Below are 23535 nucleotides of genomic sequence, written 5' to 3' on the forward strand. Positions count from 1 at the left end.
TCTGTCCGGTAGGAAGAAGGGTCTTGAGGCCACAGAGGCATTAGAAAGCACAGCCCCAGCCCACATCAGCATCTTTCTCCCTGAGCGTCCCTGGAACAGCCTCCCTGACCTGAGGCAGGCAGGCAGGCCTGACCCCTCACACTACTGCCAGCGTGGTTGGTTGGCCAAGTCCTGGGGTTTCTCAGGCTATGTACTCTGTGGGGGAGACATTCTTTACAGATCAAGATAGGGTCAAATATGAAACACACACATGCTGGTGTTGTCCCAGCCTACTGTCCTCTGTGTCCTTCCCTCCCTCGCCGCTGCCCTTAACTGGCCCCTTCTAATAATCACATCAGGACTTGGCATTGACCAAATCTAGGACGCTGCAGAGCCGTGGCCATTTAGCACAAACATTCTAGTTCTCCATGGCAGCTGGAGCTTTGGGTTCCTGGGTCCTCAGTCTCTCCTGAGCCCAGGCTGCCCCTTGACATCACCAGGAATTTCCCTGTCTTAGAGCTACACTCTAGTGTCCAGTAAAAAGAACAATCCCCCTTTACTTGTGTTAGAAAATTTCCTGAGGATTTAAAGCTTCCCTGAGGATAGTGCTGGTTATCCTCGGCTATCACAAAATCAGTTCTAGAAACCTGGGGTAAGATATTCCCTCTAGAGACTGGGGATGTAGTTTGTGTGCATGAAGCCCTGGGTCTATCCTGAGCACTACCTGAACCCTGGGTGTAGTGATGCACTCCTATAATTCCAAGACTCAAAAGTGTCTGGAGGACCAGAAGGTGAAGGTTGAGGCCAGCCTAGGCTACATTGCCTTTAAAAACCATGTGGTAAGTTCAGGGGTGGTGGTGCACACACCTTTATTCACAGAACTTAGGAGGCAGAGGCAGGGAGATCTCTGTAAGTTCAAGTCCAGCCTGGGATACATAGTGAATTCCAGGACAGCCAGGGCTATGTAGAGAAACCCTCGAAAAACAAAATAAATCAAAACAAAAAGCATATGGCAGTTCATGCCCGTAGTCCTAGCACTGGGAAAGTTGAGACAGAAAGATCATGAATTGGAGACCAAAATGGTTTTCTGTTTTGTTTTGGTTTTTAGGGAAAGAAAAGAGAAACAAAACCAAACCAAACCAACACATCTTAAACTGTGCAAAAAAATCAAACTGTCAACCACCCTCTTCCCCCAAACCCCAAACGAACACACAACAAAACAAAACAGCTAACTGCCTTTGCCAGCAGCAACCTAGTGGCCTGTATCTGTTTCAGCCAAACGACTTTTATTTAGCTGCCAACTTGGAGATATTAGCACATCATGTTCTTGCTTAGCCAGACACAGGAAAGTCAGGAGTGTGCAGGGAAGGTTCTAGTAACAAAACCTTATCCACACTAAGGGCAGCCAGTGGGAGGCACCTGACATCAAGAAATGATTAGAAATGGTTACCCAAAGAGCAGAAAGAATTTAAAAGCCAGAGGATGAGGAGGACTGCCATCCAGACTTGACATGGGCCATGCAACTATGAACACACGGCCTCTGTGGATACAGCCCTTCAACAATCCATTATGGGTAGAGGAGGGGCCCATGAGCCCCCCCTCCCAAGAGCTGTTGACTGCTAATGGTTGGGGGAGGGTATAGTCAAGAAGAAGGGGTAGAGAAAGGAATGAGGGGATAACAGGGTGGGGTGAATATAACCACAATGCATTGTGTATAAGTGTGAACTATCCAAAAATAAAAATAAAATAAAGGGAAAAATAATTTCTTCCCTGGATCTCCCCCTTGTTCTATCCTTGGCATCTGAACAAAAACACTGCATCTGTCACTCTCCAAGTTCTTTTCTGGATAGATAGAAGAGGCAGAAACCCTGGTGCCTTTGAAACAACACCCCTGCCAGGGACTGCAAGACTCAGTCCAGCCAAACAGAATTTTGAGCAATGGAAGAACATGTCCCCAGTCTCCAGCTCCTGTCACCAGGTAAATGGCTGTCAGGACCCAGGGGTTCCCAGAATACCAGCTGGACTACTAAGAGGCCTAGACCTGAGAGCTCCAGATAGGTACCTATTGGTGGTTACACTGGTTTAAAGGTCCGTTGGTGATAAAACCTGGCAAGGCAGGTAGCAGAGACTTGGGGGGTGGGACCCAGGCTGGAGACAGTGGGGGACTCCACTTTTGGCTAGCTTGTCTATGAGAGCAGAGGCTCCCAGGCTCAAACCCAATGGTCTTAGGACCTCACCTGCAGGCTATCTTCACTGTGAGTTTTTCAGTGACTGGCAGAGGGCAGTGGGGACAGACAGTGAAACGGCTAAAGGAACTCCCCCCCCCAGGGGTGCCAGGAAGCTGAAGGGTGGAGTATGGGACAAGGGAACTGGAAAGGTGCTGGGTCTGGGTCTGGGGTTTCAGGGTAGCCCTCAGCTAGGGTAGAAGAGAGAGCTTTTGCTGAGAGTCTAGCACATTCTGCAGATGTGAAGGGGGACCCAGGGCTTAGAAAAGGTGGTTATTCATGCTATGGGGAACCAGCCTTTGGCTCTTGTACCCCTGAAGAAGAAAAGAGAGTGGAAGGGCATCAGGGAAAGAGGAGAGGAAGCAGGGGTGGGGGGGAAGGGGAAGAAAAGGGATGAGAAGGGTAAGGAGGACAGGAATAGAAAGAAGAGGACAGGAAAGGAGAGGAAAGGAAAGGTTAAAGAGATGGGTAGGAGATGAACCACTTGAGCACAAGTATAAGGATTAAGGTTCACGTGCCCAGAACCCACTTAAAAGTCAGGGTAGTGTGGCGATTGCCTGTAGTCCCAGCACCAGGTGGGGGCAGAGACAGAGGATTCCAGGGGCAAGTTGGCTAGCTGGACCAACTGGCCACAGCAAGCTCTAGGCTCATTGTGAGAGATTCTGCCTCAGAGAATAAAGTGGAGTGCTATCAAGGAAGACACCTGGTGTCAACTTAGGACTGCCACACACACATGTGTATACACACCATATACACATGTGAGCATACCCCCACACATACATAGAGAGGGACAGAGAGAGAAAGAGAGAGAACAAAACACTTTCTCCTCCAGCACTGCCTCTGCCAAGGGCTGCCTTCTTCCTGGGTTTCCTCTAGGTGAGCCTGCCTGAGACTCTGCCCTGAGATCCTACCTTGGAGAGTCTCACTACCTCTGTTGATCTGAATGAGAATGGCCCCCAGAGACTCTGATGTTTGAATACTCAATCCCTGCTTGGTGGAGCTGTTTGGGAAGGCTTTGGGGGTGTGGCCTTGTTGGAGGAGGTATGTCACTAGAGCAGGCATTGAGATTTCAAAAAACGCGTGCCATTTCCAATGTTCCTTCTCCCTCTGCCTCTGTTTGAACATCAGTATGGGAGCTCTTGGTCATCCCTGCCTCCATGCCTTCACTTCACCATCCTGGACTCCGACCCTCTGAAACCAGAAGCCCAATCAAATGCTTTCTTCAGTGAGTTGTCTTGGTTATGAGTTTTTTTTCATAGCAAAAGAAAAGTAAGACACTACCTGTCCCCTGCTCCTACTCTGCCATTTTTCTCAGACTTTCCCCCAATTAGCATGCCGTGCTACAATACAGCCTTGCAAACTTCCTGCAGGAAAACACAGATCATAGTTCTGAAGCAGAAAAGAACTCAGCAAATCGCTAACTTCATTTGAGACTCAAAGAAAGGTGGGGCTTTGCCAAGGTCACTCTGGTGCCAGCAGCAGGGACAGGAAGGAAGGGTCAGTGCCAGGATGTGTGGCCTTCAGAGGGCGATCCCTGCACCACCTTGTTCCTGGGGCTAGCACTGCACGCTGAAGAGAGACTGGGGACAAGGCGACCACAGGGATGGGAACTGGGAAGAAGGGGTGATGGCAACGAGACAGACCACACCCTCTGCCAAAGCAAATGCATTTCCCAAATATTTGATGGGCCCCGCCACTCAACAGCATCACCGTTCAGTCACTCTTAATGAATGCTGACTTAATAAACTGTTAGTTTAGGGTATTTTTTTTTTAAACTTAAATTCAGTTTTAAACATAGGGTCTTGTTATATGGCCCAAGTTGGCTTCAAACTGGAGCTCCTCCTGTCTTGGCCTGCTGAGTCCTGGGATTTCAGAGTCACGCCATCACACCCAGGTAGTCAGCTACTTCCGGTAACTATTTCTATTTGCCATCCTAACCCCCTGCACCCATTTCCTTATTCTCAGTGTCATCTTATGGCCATGGAGCTCTCTGAAATGGAAGGCCTGTCTTCGCCATGCTTCTAGAATGTACCTTGCACCATTGGACCTACCAGTTGGAAAGCTCTTTTTCTGTTTCCATAGAACATTCCTATTCATTTTTTGTAAAGCTAACTTAAATGCCAACTTCCTTTTAAAACTCTTTGTAGCCTTCCCAGCTGCTGGCACAGCACCTTGCTTCCATTTCTGTCAGAGCATCTATCAATGATGCCCTAGCATCCCTGCGATAAATTCCACACTATGGCCTATGGTGTAGACACCTATTCTCTGGTGTCTTAGTTAAGGTTTCTATTGCTAGATAAAACATCATGACCAAAACCAACCCAAGGAGAAAAGGGTTTATTTGGTTCATCATTAGAGAAGCCAAGGCAGGGACTCAAGGCAGGAATCAGGAGGCAGGAACTGAAGCAGAGGCCGTGGAGCAGTGCTGCTTACTGGCTTGCTGATCATGCCTTGCTCAGCCTCCTTTCTTCAATAACTCAGGATCACCTGCCCGGGGAAGACACCTCCTACAGTGAGGTAGGCCCTCCTATAGCAATCATTTATCAAGAAAATGCCTGAGAAACTTGCCTTTAGGCCAATACTACAGAGACATTTTTCTCAGTTGGAATTACCTCTTCCCAAATGACTCTCCAGCTTATGTCAAATTGACATAAACTAACCAACATACCTGCCCCTACTTTGCTATGACTCTGGGGTGACCCCCCAATAAAAATCCTCTGTTGGTTCATGACCTGGTAACCTTACTGTGGCAAACATTATTTGGATTCTGATGGACAGACACTTCAGGGTCCATCACAAACTCACTGGACAAACTGATGTTTGGAAAACTCATTCAGGGCAGTGAGGTCTTCATTTTACTCATTCATACGTATTTTAGAAACAAAGTTGCTAATCTTGTCATTGAACACATTTAGATACATAAAGACTTCAGAAATGTCCAAACAGCAGCCCATGGATAAAGATGGTCACAACTGCAGTCTAATATAAAACTATAAACTTAATTAAAATGTAAGATTTTTGCAAGTTTTGTTCTGTTTGTTTGTAACTCTATAGCACAGTTCTCCAATGTGAATTCTATAGATGACAATGTCATGTTACATCAAGAGATTGGCCACACTGCTAGATGTGAAACTAACTACTGGTCAGAGGCATACCTCCACTGGCCTTTCTTGTGTCGTGTTGCTTTGGCGGAGCTGAGAGAGAGACCCGGAGCCTCGCTCATGCAAACCCCATGCTCCATCCCAGTGAGAGACCTGGTTTCCCAGCCCCTGTCCTCCACAAGACTCTCGACCTTTTAGCAAACTGATCAGAGGAGCACCAGTCCAGGAAGAAGAACTCACCTATGACATTCCGGATGTCATCTTCCTCTTCAGGGCTCAGGATGGGGCCAGCAGAGGTTGCCTCCTGCCCTGTAGGCCCTTCTTCCTCTGGCATGTCTGTCCCAACAGTGTCAGGCAACCCTGGGACCAAGTGTGGAACTTCCACAAATGTGTCCTCAGGAACCATTTCTGGAGGTGGCTGGATGGCTATGTGGGCCATGGTGGTGGGTGGGACTTGAGTAGAAGGCATCTTCCCAGTCGGCTCTGGAAACACTGTGGCACTTTGTATGGTTGCCGAGAGCCGTCCCGCTGAGGCCTCGGGGTCAGGGTCAACAAGGCTGGGTGCTGAGGCAGAGGCCTGGACGCTTGCGTCAGTGGTTACAGCAGCGTGGCGAGTGGTTGCTGGCCTCCGGGTGGCACTTGTCAATAGGTCTTCATGTCTCAGGAGCTGATCTTCAATCAGCAAGTCCACGCCATTATCACCACTGAAAAGCTCATCATCTGTGGGAGAAACACAAGGCTCATTTCTGGCATGGGACAAGGACCAATCTGGTCGAGAATGCATGCCAACTGGCAGGTGAATGAGGCTCCTTGCTGCAACATGGCAGTGAGCTTGGAGATGGAGTTCAGCCCCAGAATTTTACCTTAGCACTTCTGTTTTCTTTTTGGAGGCCGAACCCAAGCTTTATGCATGTTATATAAGTCCTCCAGCTGAGGTTCATCCCAAGCCCTTCTGGCTGGGCACTTAGATGATGGCCAGGAGTGTGGGTAGAAGAACAGTGTCTTTCCTTGGGAGTGTCTGGGCAAATTGCTGTTATCCTTACCCCAGCCTTGTAGGGGACTGGGGAGGAACAGTGCTGGACTATGAGCCTGGGCAGCTCACACCCGCAATGCTAACACTTGGGACAGTGTGTCAGGAAGATTGTGAGTTCAAGGATAGCCTGGGTTACATAGCAAGTTGGAGGCCAGCCTAGAAAACAATATCTAAAAATAATTTTAAAGGAAGAAAGAAAGAAAATAAAAGGAATAAAACCTGGCAGGAATGAATAGAGTGGCCAGATGCGACTCCCTGAGATGGGTAGGCAGCGATCCTGGAGAAGCTAACATAGGAAGGCAGGCAGCATGGAGGTGGGTGACAGGAGGATTCCAGGCCGAAAAGACAGTAATGAGAAGCCCTGGGGCCTGAACAAGCCCACGGAAGCTGAGGAGCATGAGGTAACCAGTGTGGACACAGCAGAGGCTGTGCGTGGGAGGTAAGGTCAGAGGAAATCAGGGGTTGGGTCACGGGCCACTTGGCGTCTCTGTATAGAATTCAGTTTTTATTCTGAGTGAAATGGACGAAGCTGAAGGATTCTGAGCAGAAAACAAACAAACAAACATGGGAAGCAAAGATTCATTAGAGGGGACAAGGGTTCTAGGTGCAAAAGAAACAGCCAGAAAGCTGGATTTCAGATGTTTATCAAGAACCCCAGGAGGTAAGTGCAACTGTGAGCGACAGGCAGGGAGAAAACATCCTAACTGTGGGCTGGACTGGAAGGGGGTGTAGAGAGAGCCCCGTAGTCAGTAACGAGAATCACAGTTATGGCCAGAGACATGACTGAAGCTACAGGCTGAGAATGAAGCATCCGATGACAGAATGAGCCGAAGCAGGAAGGAAACGGGCAAGGCTGTTTCCTGACAGCCGTGGGGGGGGGGGGGAGCTGCTTCAGGAAGGGGGAATAGCAGCTTCCTGGGAGCTCTGGGCAAGGGAAAGAAAGATGACAGGAGACATAGAGGCACACAGACACAGGCTCATCTATTCTTTGTGAAAAGGCAGGAAGGTTAAATGTCGATGGGGAAAGGTGCTGGACACTCGGCATGCTTGAGGACCCTGGAAAGGAGCAGATGGCAGAGTCTACCGCCTGTCTCCAAGGATGTCATTCTGCCCAAGCCTTGGTTTATCCATCTGCAAACAAGGGCTGGACAAGAGGATGCAGAAGTCCCTCCAGATCATCTCTCCTTTGCCACGGTGTCTTCCAAAACCCAGAGAGCCTAAGTGACCTGCCCACAGCTTCTCAGCAAACACCTAGATAACTGCAACACTGCACTATGGCTGGGGTGTGGAACCCCATCTCTACAAGATCCCAATGGCCATTTCCTCCTCGCCCTGCCTCTGGGGCTGTCCCGCTGACCCGGACTCACGCCGCTCTTCAATGTCGTTTTCCTCCTCAGAGACCTTGGCTTTATAGTAGGTGATTCCCCTGATGACGGTGGGCTTGGAAGCCAGCCGGCCTCTCAGGTACACCTGCCTCTGCAGGGGCTTCTGTGGCTTCGTCACTGCAGGCGGGGCTAGTGGCTGCGTCCTCAGGAGTTCAATGGAGTTGATCTGCTGTGACACGGTTTCCTCCTGCAGAAACCGCTCTTCATACTGTTCCTCAGAGGGGACAGAAATGGAAGGCCAAGTCACTCGCTGGTCAGAGAGATGGGACAAGGCTGGAGCAGAGGCCACATTAAATACAGCAGCAGCTTCCTAAGAGTATCTGCCGCGGGACGTCGAGATCATGATGGGAGGATGGGCAGAGATGACCAGGCACAGTAGTGGAAGCCCATGAACTGTGGAGCCCCCATGGGACTGGACTAGGCCTTCTGGATACAGAAGATGGTTGTTTGGCTCCAACTGTTTGGGGGGCACCCAGGCAGGGGGATCGGGATCTGTCCCTGGTCTATGGGCAGGTTTCTGGATCCCGGTGCCTGTGTGACACCTTGCACAGCCTTGGTGCAATGGGAAGGGGCTTGGACCTGCCTAGGCTCAGTGTGCTGGGCTCTGCTGACTCCCCATGGGAGACCTCGATTTGGGGGGTGAGGGAGGAGGGGGAGACCTGTGGATGGTATGTGGAATGAGTAGAAAATGTCTTAATAAAGAAAAGAATCCAAAATAAAACAAACAAACAAACAAACAAACAAAAAAACCAAAAAAACTAAAAACAAAAGAATCAGGCCTGCCAGGCAGTAGTGTAGTACTCAGGAGGCAGGAGGATCTCTGTGAGTTCAAGGCCAGCCTGGTCTACAGCGTGAGTTCCAAGACAGCCAGGGCTACACAGAGAAACCCTGTCTTGAAAAAATAAACAAACAAAGAATCAGGCCTACTTTGATCATGTCCAATCACAGATTAAGAAACTGGGGCCTGGTGTGGTAATGCACACCTTTAATTCTAGCACTTTGGAAGCAGAGGTAGGTGGATCTCTGTGAGTCTGAGGCCAGTTTAGAAGCCTCTTCCAATGATAAAGTTATGGTTTTTGAGTCACAGACTCAATTGCCAAGGGATAGAAGATTGCATTTCCATGACAGGCCTTTCTTCAGATGCTTTCTGTGGGCACCTACTGAAGGAAGCTGTTGCTTCTATTAGACTGTGAGAATCTGAAAGAGTAGAGGGCATCTCATGCTGGCACTTCCCCAGACAGATGTTCCTCAATATTTACTAAAATTCTGAATCATGAGAAATCCCAAGGAACCGCCTCCATTTATGACTGGCATTTGATTTTTATCAAGTCAAATGAAATTTCAAGGTAGGTAGCCTGAAGTCTGGGCAATCCTGAGGGCACTATGAGAATGCCACCTTGACAACGCCACTGTGTTAAAGAACTACCTTGCCCTTCAGAGAGCTATTGCCACATACTGGCCTCCTGGGTCTGCTGTGTGACAGGATCATTATAGCCTCCCTGTGCAGGACAATCACCCACTTGGCAAGCAAAGAACTATGGGTGCAAGATTTGTGCTGAGTGGACTCAATGTCAGGGCCACCTTGCAGGTAATTCTAGCTCTTGGGAGCAGTTGACCTTGAGTGTGGGAACATGTGGCCAGCTCTGCTCTCATGAAGATTCCAGTAGCTGAGTAAAGAGGTGGCTTCCTGTGGTCACCTAAGCCATCAACCTCCCCACCTTCATCAGACGGGAAAGGTTCCTTGAGCCTTGAACTTCCAGGCCTTGGAGATTCCTTGGGATGAAGGCTGTAACAGAAACAAGACCCAGGCCAGGGCCATGTCCTGAGCAGAGCAGGGCTTCATCCACTCCGTATTAGTTTTAGAGGTCTAGCCGTCACGATGACACCCTCTCACTGTGCACAGAGTGGGCAGGCAGGCTTTTGTTCTGACCTTTAAAATCTAGCCTGGAGAGAACCCGGCATGCTCCCTTCCTACTGCATCTCAGGTCTATGCTTGTTTTCCCACAACGAGCATTTTGTGCAGCAGATACGGCTGTCCCTAAATATGTGTGTCTTTCTGGCACGTAGTGGTGACGGGCAGCTGGAAGGGTGTGTACACATCTTTGCCAGTCACCCTTCACTGGGGTCAAAGAGTTGCCCAGGAGAACACAAAGTATGCTAGTATGCCAGCTGTGCCCTGGGCAGCTTCCGCCCTCCATGCCAGCTCCCTGGGCCTCCCTCATGCCTCTGCTCTTGTGAGGTAACCTCGACCAGAGATTTGGGGTTGCCAGCTTGTTGATCATGCCACTTTGGTGAGCACCTATTATGGCCAATCCACTATATATTATTTTTAATCCTCACAAAAATGGAGCAGGGTAACGTTACCAATATTTCATCCATGAGGAAACAGACATTTAGTAACATCGATGAAAAAGCTTTCAGTGAAATGGCTGAGAAAAATACCGATGAAGCCACACAATCACCATGTAGGCCCTGCTGTTACTCCCTGGGCCTGAGTTCTTCCTTACATTAAGCCACACTGCTTGTAACCCCAAGACTACTTGTTTGCCATCCAAAAAGTGGCCTGCATCCCTGTGTCCTCAGGGCCGTGGTCTGGCAACTGCCCAGCAGACGTGGAAGATGTTTCACTTCCCAGTGGAAAGAGCTGCCTGTGAGGCTGACCAAAGGCTCCTGCCACAGCCCCTACCTCAAATGCCCAGGGGCATCTAATTGCTGGCCCTGGTTTCCCTCTGTGTTACAGAAGCCAGATGTCATTTCTTTGTGGCAAACCCCAGGAACTGTCTTCAGTTCCAGGCTCTCGGGAAAGGGCAGGGACCGCAGTTCTTGGTCCCAGCCAAGAACATGGAACAAGACTGTGGAAAGCCTTTGCCAGACAACATATAATTTCCTTGGATTCACTGGCGACGAGTTGAACTGGGTGGCAGCTGCCCCCACCATGCTTTGATTGCCTCTCTCTTTTCATCCAAGAGTCTGCCAAATGATGTCATCTCCTGGCATCCAGTGTTCCACTCCCACTCTGCCACTCAACCTAGCTTCCGAGCCCCTCTGCCAACCTTCTAGACGAGGACCATGTTGGAAGACCACCGTACAAACAATCACTTGCCGTTCCAAGAACTGCCTGACATCATCTGCAAAAACCAAAAACAAGCAGCCCAACCATCTCTCCTGCTGCAGCGTGGTGCTCACCAAAGACACAGGGCTACATACACAGAGAGACAGTGAGCCTGCCTACCTCTGGGCCTCCTACACTTCCCACTGCACTACCAGGCTGGCTAGGTGGGTTGTGCTAACTTCAGCACTGTGCACTGTGAGGCCTCGGGAAAGGATGGGGACTTTGCTGAGCAAGGAGAAAAAGAGTTTGATGTGTTTGATTTGGTTTGCAGTTTGCCCTCAGGAAATCTGAGCTGGGTTCCTGAACATACCACAGAATGTGTCATCAAGACAACGAAGTTCTCCAAGTTAGCTGGCTGACTGGGGAGCCGAAAGCAGAAGCCAGGAACACTGGCTGCACTGGGCAGCGCAGGGCTGAGATGAGGGGTGCAGGACCCAAGTGTGGGGAGCAAGTGCCTTCAAGTCTCTTTCTGGTCCTCAAATCTTATGGCTTTGTGGTTATGATCTTGGGTTCCCTCAGGGGTGACCCACCAGGCAGGCTAAACACATGTTTGTTGGCCAACATGTAAGGGACACTCCAAAATGAGAAAAATTATTTCTGAAGAAATACAATGTTTCAAAAAACATCAAAAGCCAGATAATTATTACCCTTCCTCATTTTATAGCATAGAATTGCTTTTGACTTACATATTGGGGAAGTTCACACACCATACTTTTCCAGCGCTTGTTGTTCCAAAGTCCTCACCTTTCATCTTGCCTTCAGAACACACATGCCCCAAAAGTTCCCAAACCCACCAGGTATGCCTGCTTGGCCCCATTACAACAAATTCCTTTACCCAGGAGTTCTGAGCCTGTGAGCTGGGAACATAGTTTGTTTTGCAGAGTGCTTATCTTGTGCAAAGTCCTCATAGATCAGGTACGGTGGTACACTCCGGTAACCCCAACATCTGGGAGGTAGATGTGGGAGAATCAGGAGTTCAAGGCTATCTTTGGCTACACAGCAAGTGTGAGGCTAGCCTAGGATACATGACAACCAACAGCCAATCAAATGAAAAAGGAGTTCTGAGCCTACAGTGGAGCCCTCCTTCCTTTCTATCCAAATTCACAATGACCCAGGCAACAGAGTCCCACACAAAACAATGTGGCCTGTTATAGTTTGGATCTTAAGTCCACGCCCCGCTTCCCGCAAGGTCCATGTATTGAAGCTTGGTCTCTAGCCCATGGTCTTGTGAGGTGGTACAAGCTTTAAGACACGGGCCTAGTGGGAGAAGACAGGCCATCGGGGCCCTAGCTCCTTTCTGCTTCCCCACACCTTGGGGGTGACTGGCAGTACTTTACCACTGGTGGAGGGGCACAGTTAGAAACACTCTGCCACCCTTTTCCAACTGGTCCAGGATCTATGTCCATCTGTCAGATGGGGTACTGACCTGTGTCTGGCCTGCTTTCCAGAACTTCACTGAGGACCACATATGTGATGCTAGTGTGTAGTGACTAAGCGAGTCCCTTATAAACAGGACCATATCATTTATTGTCTCCAAGCTGAGACATTCCCGAGAGGATAGAAATGTGGTATCAGTAATGATGCCGGGACAGGTGCAAGCATGGATGGCCCCAGGTAGGAGAGCATGTATGTCCTACAAGGGCTGCTCACAAAAGCAGGATGGGACATTGTGAGAATGATACCAGATTTGAGGACTAACTTCCACCTCTATTCACTGAACTCCCCTGGCTGTCAGTGTTGAGGGGAACTGGTTCAAGCCCTGCTCCTCACACCTAAGGAGCTGTTACACAGAAGAGAGACCCTGCCTGTAGAAGGACTAACCCCTGAAGAGCTCTTCCCAAAGCTGATCTCACATGTTCAGGCTGAGGAGATACCCTGGGGATGTGGGGCTGTACCTCTGGGTGGGCATAGGCTGCTGCTGCATCCCTCTGCAGGGCTGAGCGGATGTCCGGCATGCTGGCCAGGATGTTATCGGAGCAGTTCTCCTTGCTTCGTTTATTCATCTCAGTTCGAATTTCTTCCACATCCTCTTTGATTTGCTCATTTTCCTTGGTGAGGTTTTTAGAAACTTCCTGAGAAGAAAAGTGTTGTTGAAGAGAGAATACATTAAAATGTTTTGAAGAACCATGAGATGTGCAGATGTGGGGGTGGTTTGGAGCATGGAGATACGAGGGATGGCTCAGAGTGTGGCTCACTGTTCTGGGAACCAGGGACAGGCACCCAGGTAGTGTTTCCAGCTCTGAGACACCCAGCTACTAGAAATACCCAGACCACTAATACCAATAGCACTGCCATGGCCAGGGAACCCGGCTGGCTCTTTTTTGGTTATTAGTATATGGTGTTCTTACCAAGTGATGAAGACCAGGGCCAAAGATTCCATTCACTTTATACAAGTGAATCAGTCATTCCGTGTATGAAAGAAGTGTATTGAGGTGATTTCAGAAGAGCTGGTCAAAAAGATGAGTGTGCTAACTCTGCTTTTTTATGAGCACAAACCATTTATTCCCACACTTTTGGATCACTCACATAGAAAATGGATAGGCTGACTTCAAATTTTCCTAGCCATGCATGGGAACAGATGCCTGGAATGACCCTCAAGTTGGCAGTTGCCAGGGTCTAACCCTGGTTCACACCAGCAAGGGCCAAAGCTGTGTCTCGGTCAGCTGCCACTGCTGACTTCCGAGTGTCTGAAGTGGCCTCCAAATGCCCCTGGAGTTCCCGTCTCAAGGAGGTGGCTGCTGTCACTGAGGAGACGTGGCTACAGAGTCCTCATGTGACAGACACGACTGTCAGAACATTCAGGCAGAAGGCATGTGTGTGTTGTGTGTGTGTGTGGGGTTACCTGCAGAAGGGCTACCTGCAGGAGGGGTACATGCAGAAGGGTTACGTGCAGAAGGGGTACGTGCAGAAGGGGTATGTGCAGAAGGTGGGGGGAGCGTGGGGTCTGAATCACAGAGCTTAGCAAACCCCTCTGCCTAGTAGTTAATTTTAGAGAGAGTGACTTCAGAGAGATCCAACGTTGTCCAACTATGGTCCTATACTAAGGCTTCCATGGGTCTCTAAATGTTCTGAGTGGGCTTTTGCAGAGGACCCAAGTTCAGTTCTCAACACCCCTATCAGGAAGCTCACAAGCCCCTGTAACTACAACTCCACAGAGATCTGACACCTCCAACCTCTGTAAATACCTTCATGTGCACACACAGACATACAGACATAGAGACACACAGACATACATATAATTAAAGATAACAAAAAAACAAAACACTTTAAAATGTGTTTATGTGTGGAGCTAGCAACATAGTGCAGCAAGAAAGGATGCTTGCCACCAAGAGTGAGGACTTGAGTTCAATTCCTGGACATGACGGAAGAAGAGAACCAACTACTGTAAGTTGCCCTCCAGCCTTCACATACATGTGACATGTGAGCATGTGTGCGAGTGTGTGTGCACCTGTGTCTGACCCCCATACACAAATAAATAAATAAAGGTTCTTTAAAGGCAGGGTTGGGGGTGTAGCTCAGTAGTAAAAGCCTTGTCTATCTTTCATGAGGTCCCAGGTTCCATCCTCAGCTCTGAAAATAAATAAAATAGTCTATGTCACCAGGGCTGGTAGCTCATGCCTATAGTCCCAGTTACATTCAAGGCTGCAACAGAAAGACTGTAAGTTCAAGGGCAGCCTGGGATCCAGAGCAAACTCAAAGCCAGCTTGGGATCCAGAGCAGGTTCAAGCCCTGGCACCTTACTGTCCAAATAAAAGACACAAAAAGAGCTGAGGATGTAGCCTGTAGTAGAACACTTGCCTAGCATGTGTGAGGTCCTTGGTTGAACTCCCAGTATCACGTGCACACACAACCAATTAAAATTAGATGTCAGATGTGTTCACCTTTGGGACCTCTTTTTTTTTTTTTTTTTAAGTTGGTGAGGTTGGCGGAGGAAGCAGCCAAGTAGAAGAGAAGATGTATTTGCTCTCCACACTTTACCAGACTGAAATGCAGAGTGCAAAAACTTAGAGGCTTCCAAAAGCACAGCCTACTAAAGCCCTAGAAGGGAGCCTGGGTGGCTCAGAGCCAAGGTGATGTTCATATATCCAAGAAGATGGTGACACCCAGACACTGTGGCTCCAGGGCTCCTACGAGGGCGGCCCAGGGGAGCCCAGTAGATTCTTGTCAAACTTTCCAGACTCCAGAATGGTCAGCACAGCACGGCATTCAAAGGGCATTCCATCTTGAGCTCGAGAAGAGCGCACCCTGTTCTCTACAGCTTAGCTCAAGACAGACTCTAAGTCGCACAGGATTAGCTGTGAAAGCTACAGTCCGTGAGAAAGGGGTCTTGTGTGGAGAACTCACCATGAATGAGGGTGTGTGGCCTTTCCTGACAGGCTTTCAGGGGTGCAACGGTTAAAGTCATAGATTATGGAGGAGGGTGTCCAGCTTACACCTCACTGCTGCTATTCCTAGCTCTGTGATCTCAAATCATTGAACTCCCTCCGCATCCATTTCCCATTAGTGAAACATTGGCAACACTAGCAGGTTCCCAACTCGTGGTTATGAGGATCAAATGGATCGATACATCTGACTGCACGGGGATAAACTAGGCAGTTACTGTTCATAGCATCATCTTTGGAACGGACCCCAACACTCAGGCCTAGCCGTTCATACTACAGAGAATTCACTGAGGCCTACAGTCGGGATGCAATTTGCCAAATGTCATTAAAAAATGGGTAGAGGACTAGTGAGATGGCTCTGAGGGGAAAGGCATTTGCTTCAAAAGTTTAATTCCCAGAACCCACATAAAGTTGGAAGGAGAGAACCGACTCCACAAAGTTGTCCTCTGCATGTGTGCTATGGCATACAAACATATATTACTCTCACACACAGTAAAAATAAATAAAAAAAAGATCAGGCAGAGCTGACTCATCAACCTGCCCCCTGGCCTTTGCTCCTGAAGTTCACATACTAGACCACTAAGGGTGCTCCGCCAGCTCAGCCAACCCTACCAAGTGATTTAAAGATGCGGGAGCATCCTTGTAATTTGCTTTCAGATGCATGAAAAGTCATGTGTCTGCAGAGCAACTCAGGATGCTGGACTCCCTCAGATCCTCACTACTCCAAGTATGGACAAGAGGCCAGTATCATTAGCACTAGGCAGGAGCTTGCCAGAAAAGCCCATTCCCAGGCCCTTCCCAGACCTGCAGGATCAGAATCTACATTTCCCCCAAATCTTCAGGTGTACTGAATCCACACCGGAGTTTGAGAAATGCTGCCTTTAAATAGAAGTTTGAGGTAGCCAGTAAACAGAAGCAGGAAAGAAGCTGTGACAGCCATGGTCTTCCTGGGTGAGAGCAGAAAGGTTCCTGGTCTCTGGTGTCCTCACAAACCAGCATAGAGCAGCGGTCCCTTCCACAGCTTCTTATTCTAAGACAGAGAACAAAGCCTGGCAGCGTAGAGGCCAGCTGTGTGACCTCTCTGTTAGCTCATGGATGCTGAGGACCCCGGGGGGTGGGGGGGGGGGGGGGGGTGGGAGGTGGGGGGGCAGCTTTGTGAGCAAGACAATGAGGATCCCACCTGGGGAAGATCACCTTCCATGAGGAAGTAAGTAACAGACTAAGACACGAGAAACTGCCAACCAGAGAAAAGAATTGTGGGAAACTAAATCAATGTGCAACAGCAAAGACCAGTACTGACCCCTCACCAAGGGCAGGGACAGCACTCTAAGGGTGCTGAGTTGTGATCAGACCCACTGCCCAGCAACAGCCCCAGGACTCCACCCAAAGTGCTGATATCTTGGAGTGCTCAGGATGGTGGGGCACCGGGGCTGGAGTATCTTTGTTATGTGAAAGGCTACTGTCTGATTCCTCCTGAGCACCCCCAAGCGTGAGCTTCCGGTGCAACACTCTCTGGGAGGTCACAGCAGCCCCCAGGTGCAACTCCTATCTCCTGATCACTGGGTCTCCAATCCCCTTTCTGATTTCAGCCAGGCTGTTAGTTTGGATTTCCACAGAGGAGGGTTTGAGGCAGGCCAGCTCTGAAAACCCAGAGGGGCTATAGAGTTTATTTCCCTCCTGGGAACAGCAAAGCATGTTGGCCGCCTGAATAAACACCAGGCTGGAGGTGGCATCACCCCATCAGCCTGTTGGGCTGAGTCAGCTGATGTCCCCAGGGTGGCAGCAGCAGCAGCTGCCCCTCTGTGGCTACCTCCCCTCAGCCACCTCCCATGCATGGCTGCTGGCCCTCTGTGAGGCTCTGGCTTCTTCACACCAAGGGCCCTTTGTGGGGGCACTTCTTGGAGGTGTGGGGCATGGCATTCACCCACTCAGGGTGCTTAGGGCCCTACCCTGTCAAATGGGTGAACTCCATGACTTCATGCCTCCAGCTCTTCCCCTCTGGGACAGCTGCAACCATGACATTTCCAGTGCATACAACTTGGCTCTTGGAGAGTTCATTGAAGGTAGCAAGAAGGGTGCCTATCTGGCTTAAGCCAGCACACTACATGGTTCTTGCCAAAGATCCTGGTGCCATGAAGTAGAGGACAGGGAGGAAATGTTAAAGAGCAGGCATCCCAGAGGGCTGGAACAGAAGGCTGAACACAATTAAAGATCTGGAAGTTTGGCTATAAGTCCCTAGACTAGGCAGAGCTAGGAAACTAGGGAGTGTTCACTGAAGAAGTGCCATGTGCTAGAGAGACATGCATTTGGGCACAGCAGGCTACCAGCTGAGAGCAAACCCATGTATGTGGTCAGGTGGGGAAAGGGGTCAATGCTAACTGTAGCCAGAGGCACAAAACCCAGAGGGAGGGAACATGTGAGCTGGGCAGAGTCCCTGGGCAATGCAGAAATAACACATGGGTGGAACTGGGGTCAGCACGGGACATTCATCAGCACACTGCTCGGCATATGTTTTGGCATGGTGTGGAAGCCAGTACATCCAAATGTGCACACTGGTGAGGTGGGCATGGGGAAAGGGTGTCCTCTGGGTGCAGACAATACCCTGAACTTCCGTAGCTATTGGACAAGGATGGGGGCATGGGATGTAGAGACAAAAGGTACGATGCCTTACTTAGGACAAAACTATGAGGGTGACGGAGTAAGGTGGCAGGACTCTGGAAGCTCTCACAGTCTTGCTTCTCTAACCGGAACCATGACGAGTATGCATGGAGAAAGCCTCTGGAGGTCACAGCCTGGTTTTATCACCTCTCCAGGCCCTTTGGAGAAAGAATGGAGGCATCCACCGCACCCAGGCCGGTTACAGAGAACAGACAAGGAGTTTGTATGTGGCAGAGACCCTGGGGGGAAACAGGGCTGGAGACATACAGGTGAGGCTGCAGTAGAATGGCCCTTTCTGTCCCAGCAGCAAACAGATGTGGAAGGAAAGGAGAGTTGTGGTTGGCATGGCTGAGACAGGGAGGAAAGAGAGAATCCTGGATACATTAGACACCTGTCGGGGGAAGCTGGGCCAGACTGCGTGTAGGCCAAACCTTGCTCCCAGGCCATGCAGCAGGCTGCCTGGCAGGCATGACTGTGCACCAGGCTCAGGTGCTGAGAGCAAGCCTGGAGTGGTCTTGGGGCAGTGTTGGGATGAAGGAATCAACAGCGCAAGGGCTAGTGGTTCCTGGGCTTGCCCCGGCTGTCCCCTCCCGCTCTGAGCCCTCAGGGACACAACTCGGAGCAGATGGCCAGGGACAGCTAGCCCAGCAGACAGCTGTCCCCCAGCTCCTACTAAGACAGCGAGAGTGGGAAGGGGCAGCTGCCAACAGCCCGTGCTCCTCATGGCCGGACGGACGAGCAGGCTGTGGCCCAGTCCCTCTGGCCACAGCTGGTGGAGCAGGTGGACCTGGGGAGAGGGAGCCACCGGCTGCCGCTCTAAATCCCTCCCCAACTAAACAGCTGCTTAGCATCTTGTGTGTGTGTCAGGTGCTGCTGAGCCAGGCCCAGAGAACAAAGAGCAATACTACCCAGCTGTCCTCAAGAGATCCCTAGCCAGCTGCCCTTTGGAGAGCCCAAGTTTGGGAGGGGAATCAGATCAGATAAGTTCCGGGCTCCTGGAGATGAGTTTCTGTGTTAGATGAACCCCCAGACACTGACCCCAAAAACCAAGCCACATGCTCCCCCATATCCGGGCAGTGATGAGCTCTTCCTAAACTAGCGGATGGGAAGCTGACTCCCTTTTACCTTTAGCCAAGAAGGAAAGCTTGAGTTCCACAGTAGCAAATTAGATTGGAAGCATATATAACCCCAGGAGAGGTGAAACTTGGCTTGAATTCATATTAAGATGTAAATTGAATTAAGGAAAGCCGGGATGTATTTTGGAAACATTCTCTCTGACCCCTTTTGCCTTTTCAGTGTGTGCTTGCAGGAGATGGGGTGAACCTTCCTCTCCGAAGCTGCGGCTTGAGGAAGCCTCGGGGTGAATTGACTATACAGAGCTCTTCTAAAGAGGCCGCTTTGATCGGGAGAGCAAGCACTTGGCGTGTTTTGATGGACTGGGAAGTTTGGAAAGCAAAGTTAGGTTTCCCCAGCTTACTGCACAGATGAAAATTACATTTCCCATTAGTGAGTGCAAACACGTATCCCCCTGAGTCAGGAATGCCTTCTGAGCCAGGAACACAGAAAGCCATAGATCTTCAGATTTTGGGGAGACCCTCAGGATGCCTGGGCCAGTGCATTCTGGGGGGGTGGTGCTAGTTCTGAGCCTGCAAAGCCCATCAGAGACTTCTAAGCTTCCTCAGAGGCAGCATTATCAGGAGAAAAGGCTTCAGCTGTCACACAATGTCACCCCCAGTGCTCATGGGTGTGTAGGAACAAAGGGAAAGCCACACACCAGCGGGACTGGACTCAGCAACAGAGACGATGAAGCCTTTAGAATCCATTCTCAGTCTTGGACAGCCTGCAAAAATCTCTGTGTCCTAGGTACAGCTGGGGTCAAGGATGAAATCTGCCTACGTTGAATCAGTGCCGCCCATGTCTATATGCAATTATCAGGGTCTGCTCTTGCCTTTGGAAGGTATAGGTTTCCCTCCTAAACTTCCAGTCCTCACCTCTCTCCACCTTTCAACTCCAACTCCCCCATGATTTCTCTTCGCCTCCCCTGCCATTAGCAGGAGGGGGTCAGCATGAGTCTACCATGCTGAAGGTCACTAGCTGTTTCTTCTTTCTGGACCAGCTCTAAAAGCAGGGTGCATGTGTTTCAGGCCTCCCCAAAGTGAAAGGTGTTTGGGGTTCAGATTTTGGAACTCAATAAAGTAGTTTCACTATAGTATATCCTCCCTCCCCAAATTAGAAAGTCGGATATTATCAAGTGCTGATGAAGGTTCATATCTGCTTGGAGGGAGTATAAACTTGGACTCACTTGAGAAGACAGTTTGGCAAGACCCTCTCAAAGTCTAAGACAGCAATTCTTAACCTGTGGGCCATGACCCCTTTGGAGGTCACACATCAGCTATCCTGCATATCAGATATTTACATTACTATTCATAACAGTTAGCAAAATTAGCTATGAAGTAGCAACAAATGGTTGGGGGTCACAACAACATGAGGAACTGTATTAAAGGATCACAGCATTAGGAAGGTTGAGAGTCACTTGTCTAAGACAATTGATAAGCTACTCACTCCATTCTTTGTCTATGCCACGGAAAATGGAAGCAAACATGTGCCAGGGCACACGTATAGGGCTATTCCTACACAGGGGCGTTCCTGGGCTCTTCTAAAGGATGAATTTGGAAATAATGCACATGTCTAAAATCACCAAATGTATAGATAAACTGCAGTATATCCATATGCTAGAATAGTACACAGGAATAAAAATGAGTGAATAAGACACAGAAACAAGAGTAAAATGTTAAAAATGTGAAGTTGAGTGATCTGCAGGATTCTATATAATCAAAGTTCAAAAACAGACAAAACCATCGCACTTGGCAACTCATCCTTGGAGAATAAACCTGTAGAGCAAAGCAAGGAGGGGGCTGGAGAGATGGACCAGTGGTTAGAGCACTGGCTGCTCTTGTGGAGGACAGGGTTTCAGTTCCCAGCAGCCACATGGTGGTTTACAACCCTCTTTAGCTATAGTTCAAGGGGATCTGATGCCCTCTTCTGACTTCCATGGGCACACATGTGGTAAACGCTCAAACATATAAAAATGAAATAAATCTAAAAAAAAAAAAAAAAAAAAAAAGGAAAGATAGAAAACAAGGAAGATGATTAAGTTTCCCTAGGGGTGAGCCTGGGAGGGCATGTGGGTTGTGGGTGCACTAACATCACTGTCTGGAGCTGGATGGTGGTTTCTCAGAGATCTGCATTATAATGAGCTATCAAGCTATATGTTCACTATGCATTTGCGTAAGCGTGTGACTTTTCCACCGTTTAAAAGGAAAGCTTAGCTAAACTCGCCCCACAGGCAGAGCTGCCTGCGAGGATTTTGCTGAGAGTGAGGAGGCTCTGAACCGGGATCCATTTCTCTCTTCTTCCTTCCTCTTTCCTCTGCAAATGAGGTTTCCATGCCTCCATTCTCCTCTACGCCCAAGACAGATGTGCACGTGTGTGCCCGCCTGCACTGCCAAGCAACAGGCTTACTCTGAGAGAACAGCCCCTCCGATCTGACCTCCTTTGGTCTTGTCTGACCTCCAAAGAACTCCCCTTGGGATTCAAGAATCTGCGAGGAGTGGGAGCAGAGTTTGATTTCTATTCCTCACAGAGCCGGGCTGGAGGGAAGGCGTGTTTTTTCCATTTACCCAACATTCTGCCTTTTCGATTACTGCATATCCCAGACAGTCGGCCTCCACAGTCTTGATTCCACCTCAGTCTAAGATACAGTGCTTTACTTCACGGGTCCAAGACTCCTGTCAGCACAACGACCTCTCGCCTCGGGTTGCCTGGCTTTTGGAAACCTCCGTGAAGTGGGACCTTCATGCATATGGGACCCAGGCACAGTTCTGCCTAGAAACTCCCTTGGAAGAGCTATGCTTTTCAAACCCTGGTTAGGAAAAAGTGATGCCTACTGAGTAGACAACAGGACTGGAAGGAACTTCTGAGATTGATTAGGGAGAGTCCTGGACCAGAACCAGAGGGCCTGAACCAGAACCCAGCCCTAGGCTTCTTTTCCCTTGATTTCAGGCAAGCCATGGAATTTCCTGAGGTCTCACATCCTGCTCAGCTCACAGAAACAAATCACTAAATGTATATGGAATGTTTAAAAAAAAAAAAACCTGTAAAATGCTGTGTAAATACAAGGATTATTATTATAAAAGTCCAACGCTGGCTACCAAACGTGAGTTTTGAAAAGAGATACTCTCGTCTCTATGACGATGGAGACAAAACCTCACAGTGCCTAAGTGACATCCTCCTGGGCCATCGCACTGTACCAGATTCCTCCCACTTCCACCCTCAGCCAGAGGCAAGGGTGCTGCCACGGGGTCTGGGCATGGGCTGGGCCCTTCTTCAGAGTCCATTTCACTGGCCTCCACTGAGGACGGGTACCTGACCCTGGCCTCTAGTAGCCTCTCACAGAGCTATCTTCCGCAAGCTGTTCTTGCTAGAAAGAATGGAAACTATGTAGCTGTCAAGGGCAAATGGAAGTATAAAGGGTGGCCGCTAATTGTTTTCTTAAAGGGATATCACACATTTGGATCGGTCTAGGGGACTCTGGAGACAGAGGCACTTTCCAGCTCTGAACTCTGGTTTGACCCTTCAGAACCAACCCATCTGGAAGGGTCTTGTTTTTTGTTCTAGCCACCGACATCAGGCCCGCCTCTCCAGGAAGTCCCTCTGGTGACAGTGGGCAGAGCAGAGAGGACTGATGTGGTTCATGTGGCTGCCTCACTCTGTCTGCAGACTCAAGTTGTAGACCCTGGACACTTACCACACTTGGCAACTGAAGTGACTTTAGACCCACTAATGTCTCCAGAACAACGTTCATATTCTGAAAACTCTTCACAGTATGGAAGGGTCTAAACCTAAGGCTGTTAGAAGGGCAACTGAGGTTCACTTACAAGAAAGTGTTTGGAGACAAGCCTTGCAATGTAGTTCAAGCTGGCTTTGAACGCATGATCCTCCTGCCTCTGCTTCCCAAGAGATGGGATTAGAGATATGGGCTACCACAACTGGCTTCTCTCTCTCTCTCTCTCTCTCTCTCTCTCTCTCTCTGCCACAGCACTTGTGTGGAAGTCAGAGGCACCCCTTGGAGAAGTCTGTACTCTCCTTCTACTATGTGGGTCCCAGGGATTGAACTCAGGTAAGCATGCAGGGCAACAAGCCCCTCTACCAACTGACTCACCTCACGGTCTCACAGGCCCCTCTGGGAGCATCTTTTCGGAGTGAAGGGAAGGTGCTGAGTGAGCTAATCATGAACCTGGTGATTCATCTTCTCTGCCCCAGGATTCCCAGCATTGTGTTGTGGGAATGTTTACCCTCATCTCTCCTTAGTCATAACTCAGATGCTGGGTTTAATTTAATGATTTTGACATAGTCCCATCGTGATTAGTGTACCTTTTGTCCCCTGGACAATCATACAAAGTGGATGGGACATCATGAGTGGGGGGGGGGGGTCTTGTGGCTGCTTGGTGGCGGCAGAGTAACTCTCTGTGCTGACCCTGAGTCTGCGGCTCTTTCTGCATAAACTTGAGATCTTCCCTTTTTCACATCTATTAATCACTCATCAGGAAGCCTCATAATCTCCATGATAGAACCCCCAAAGCCTATCTATTCCATGAGGA

At 49.4% G+C, this 23535-nt stretch overlaps 1 protein-coding gene across 2 annotated transcripts in view; it reads right to left on the reverse strand.

Annotated features, from left to right (window-relative positions):
* Olfml2b (olfactomedin like 2B) overlaps nt 1-23535 on the reverse strand; it is a 38013-nt gene that overhangs the window by 8683 nt on the left and 5795 nt on the right. Inside the window, exons 4-6 of one of the 2 annotated variants that reach the window (XM_036201767.1) lie at nt 12731-12907; nt 7706-7931; nt 5546-6025 (exon numbers count right to left, since the gene is read on the reverse strand). In XM_036201767.1, coding sequence (XP_036057660.1) covers nt 5546-6025; nt 7706-7931; nt 12731-12907 — 883 coding nt within the window. Of the gene's footprint in view, nt 1-5545; nt 6026-7705; nt 7938-12730; nt 12908-23535 lie in introns of both variants that reach the window. The other variant, XM_036201766.1, reaches the window with a different exon arrangement.

The sequence above is a fragment of the Onychomys torridus genome, chromosome 11 (assembly GCF_903995425.1).
Source record: "Onychomys torridus chromosome 11, mOncTor1.1, whole genome shotgun sequence".
NCBI classification, from domain to species: Eukaryota; Metazoa; Chordata; class Mammalia; order Rodentia; family Cricetidae; genus Onychomys; species Onychomys torridus.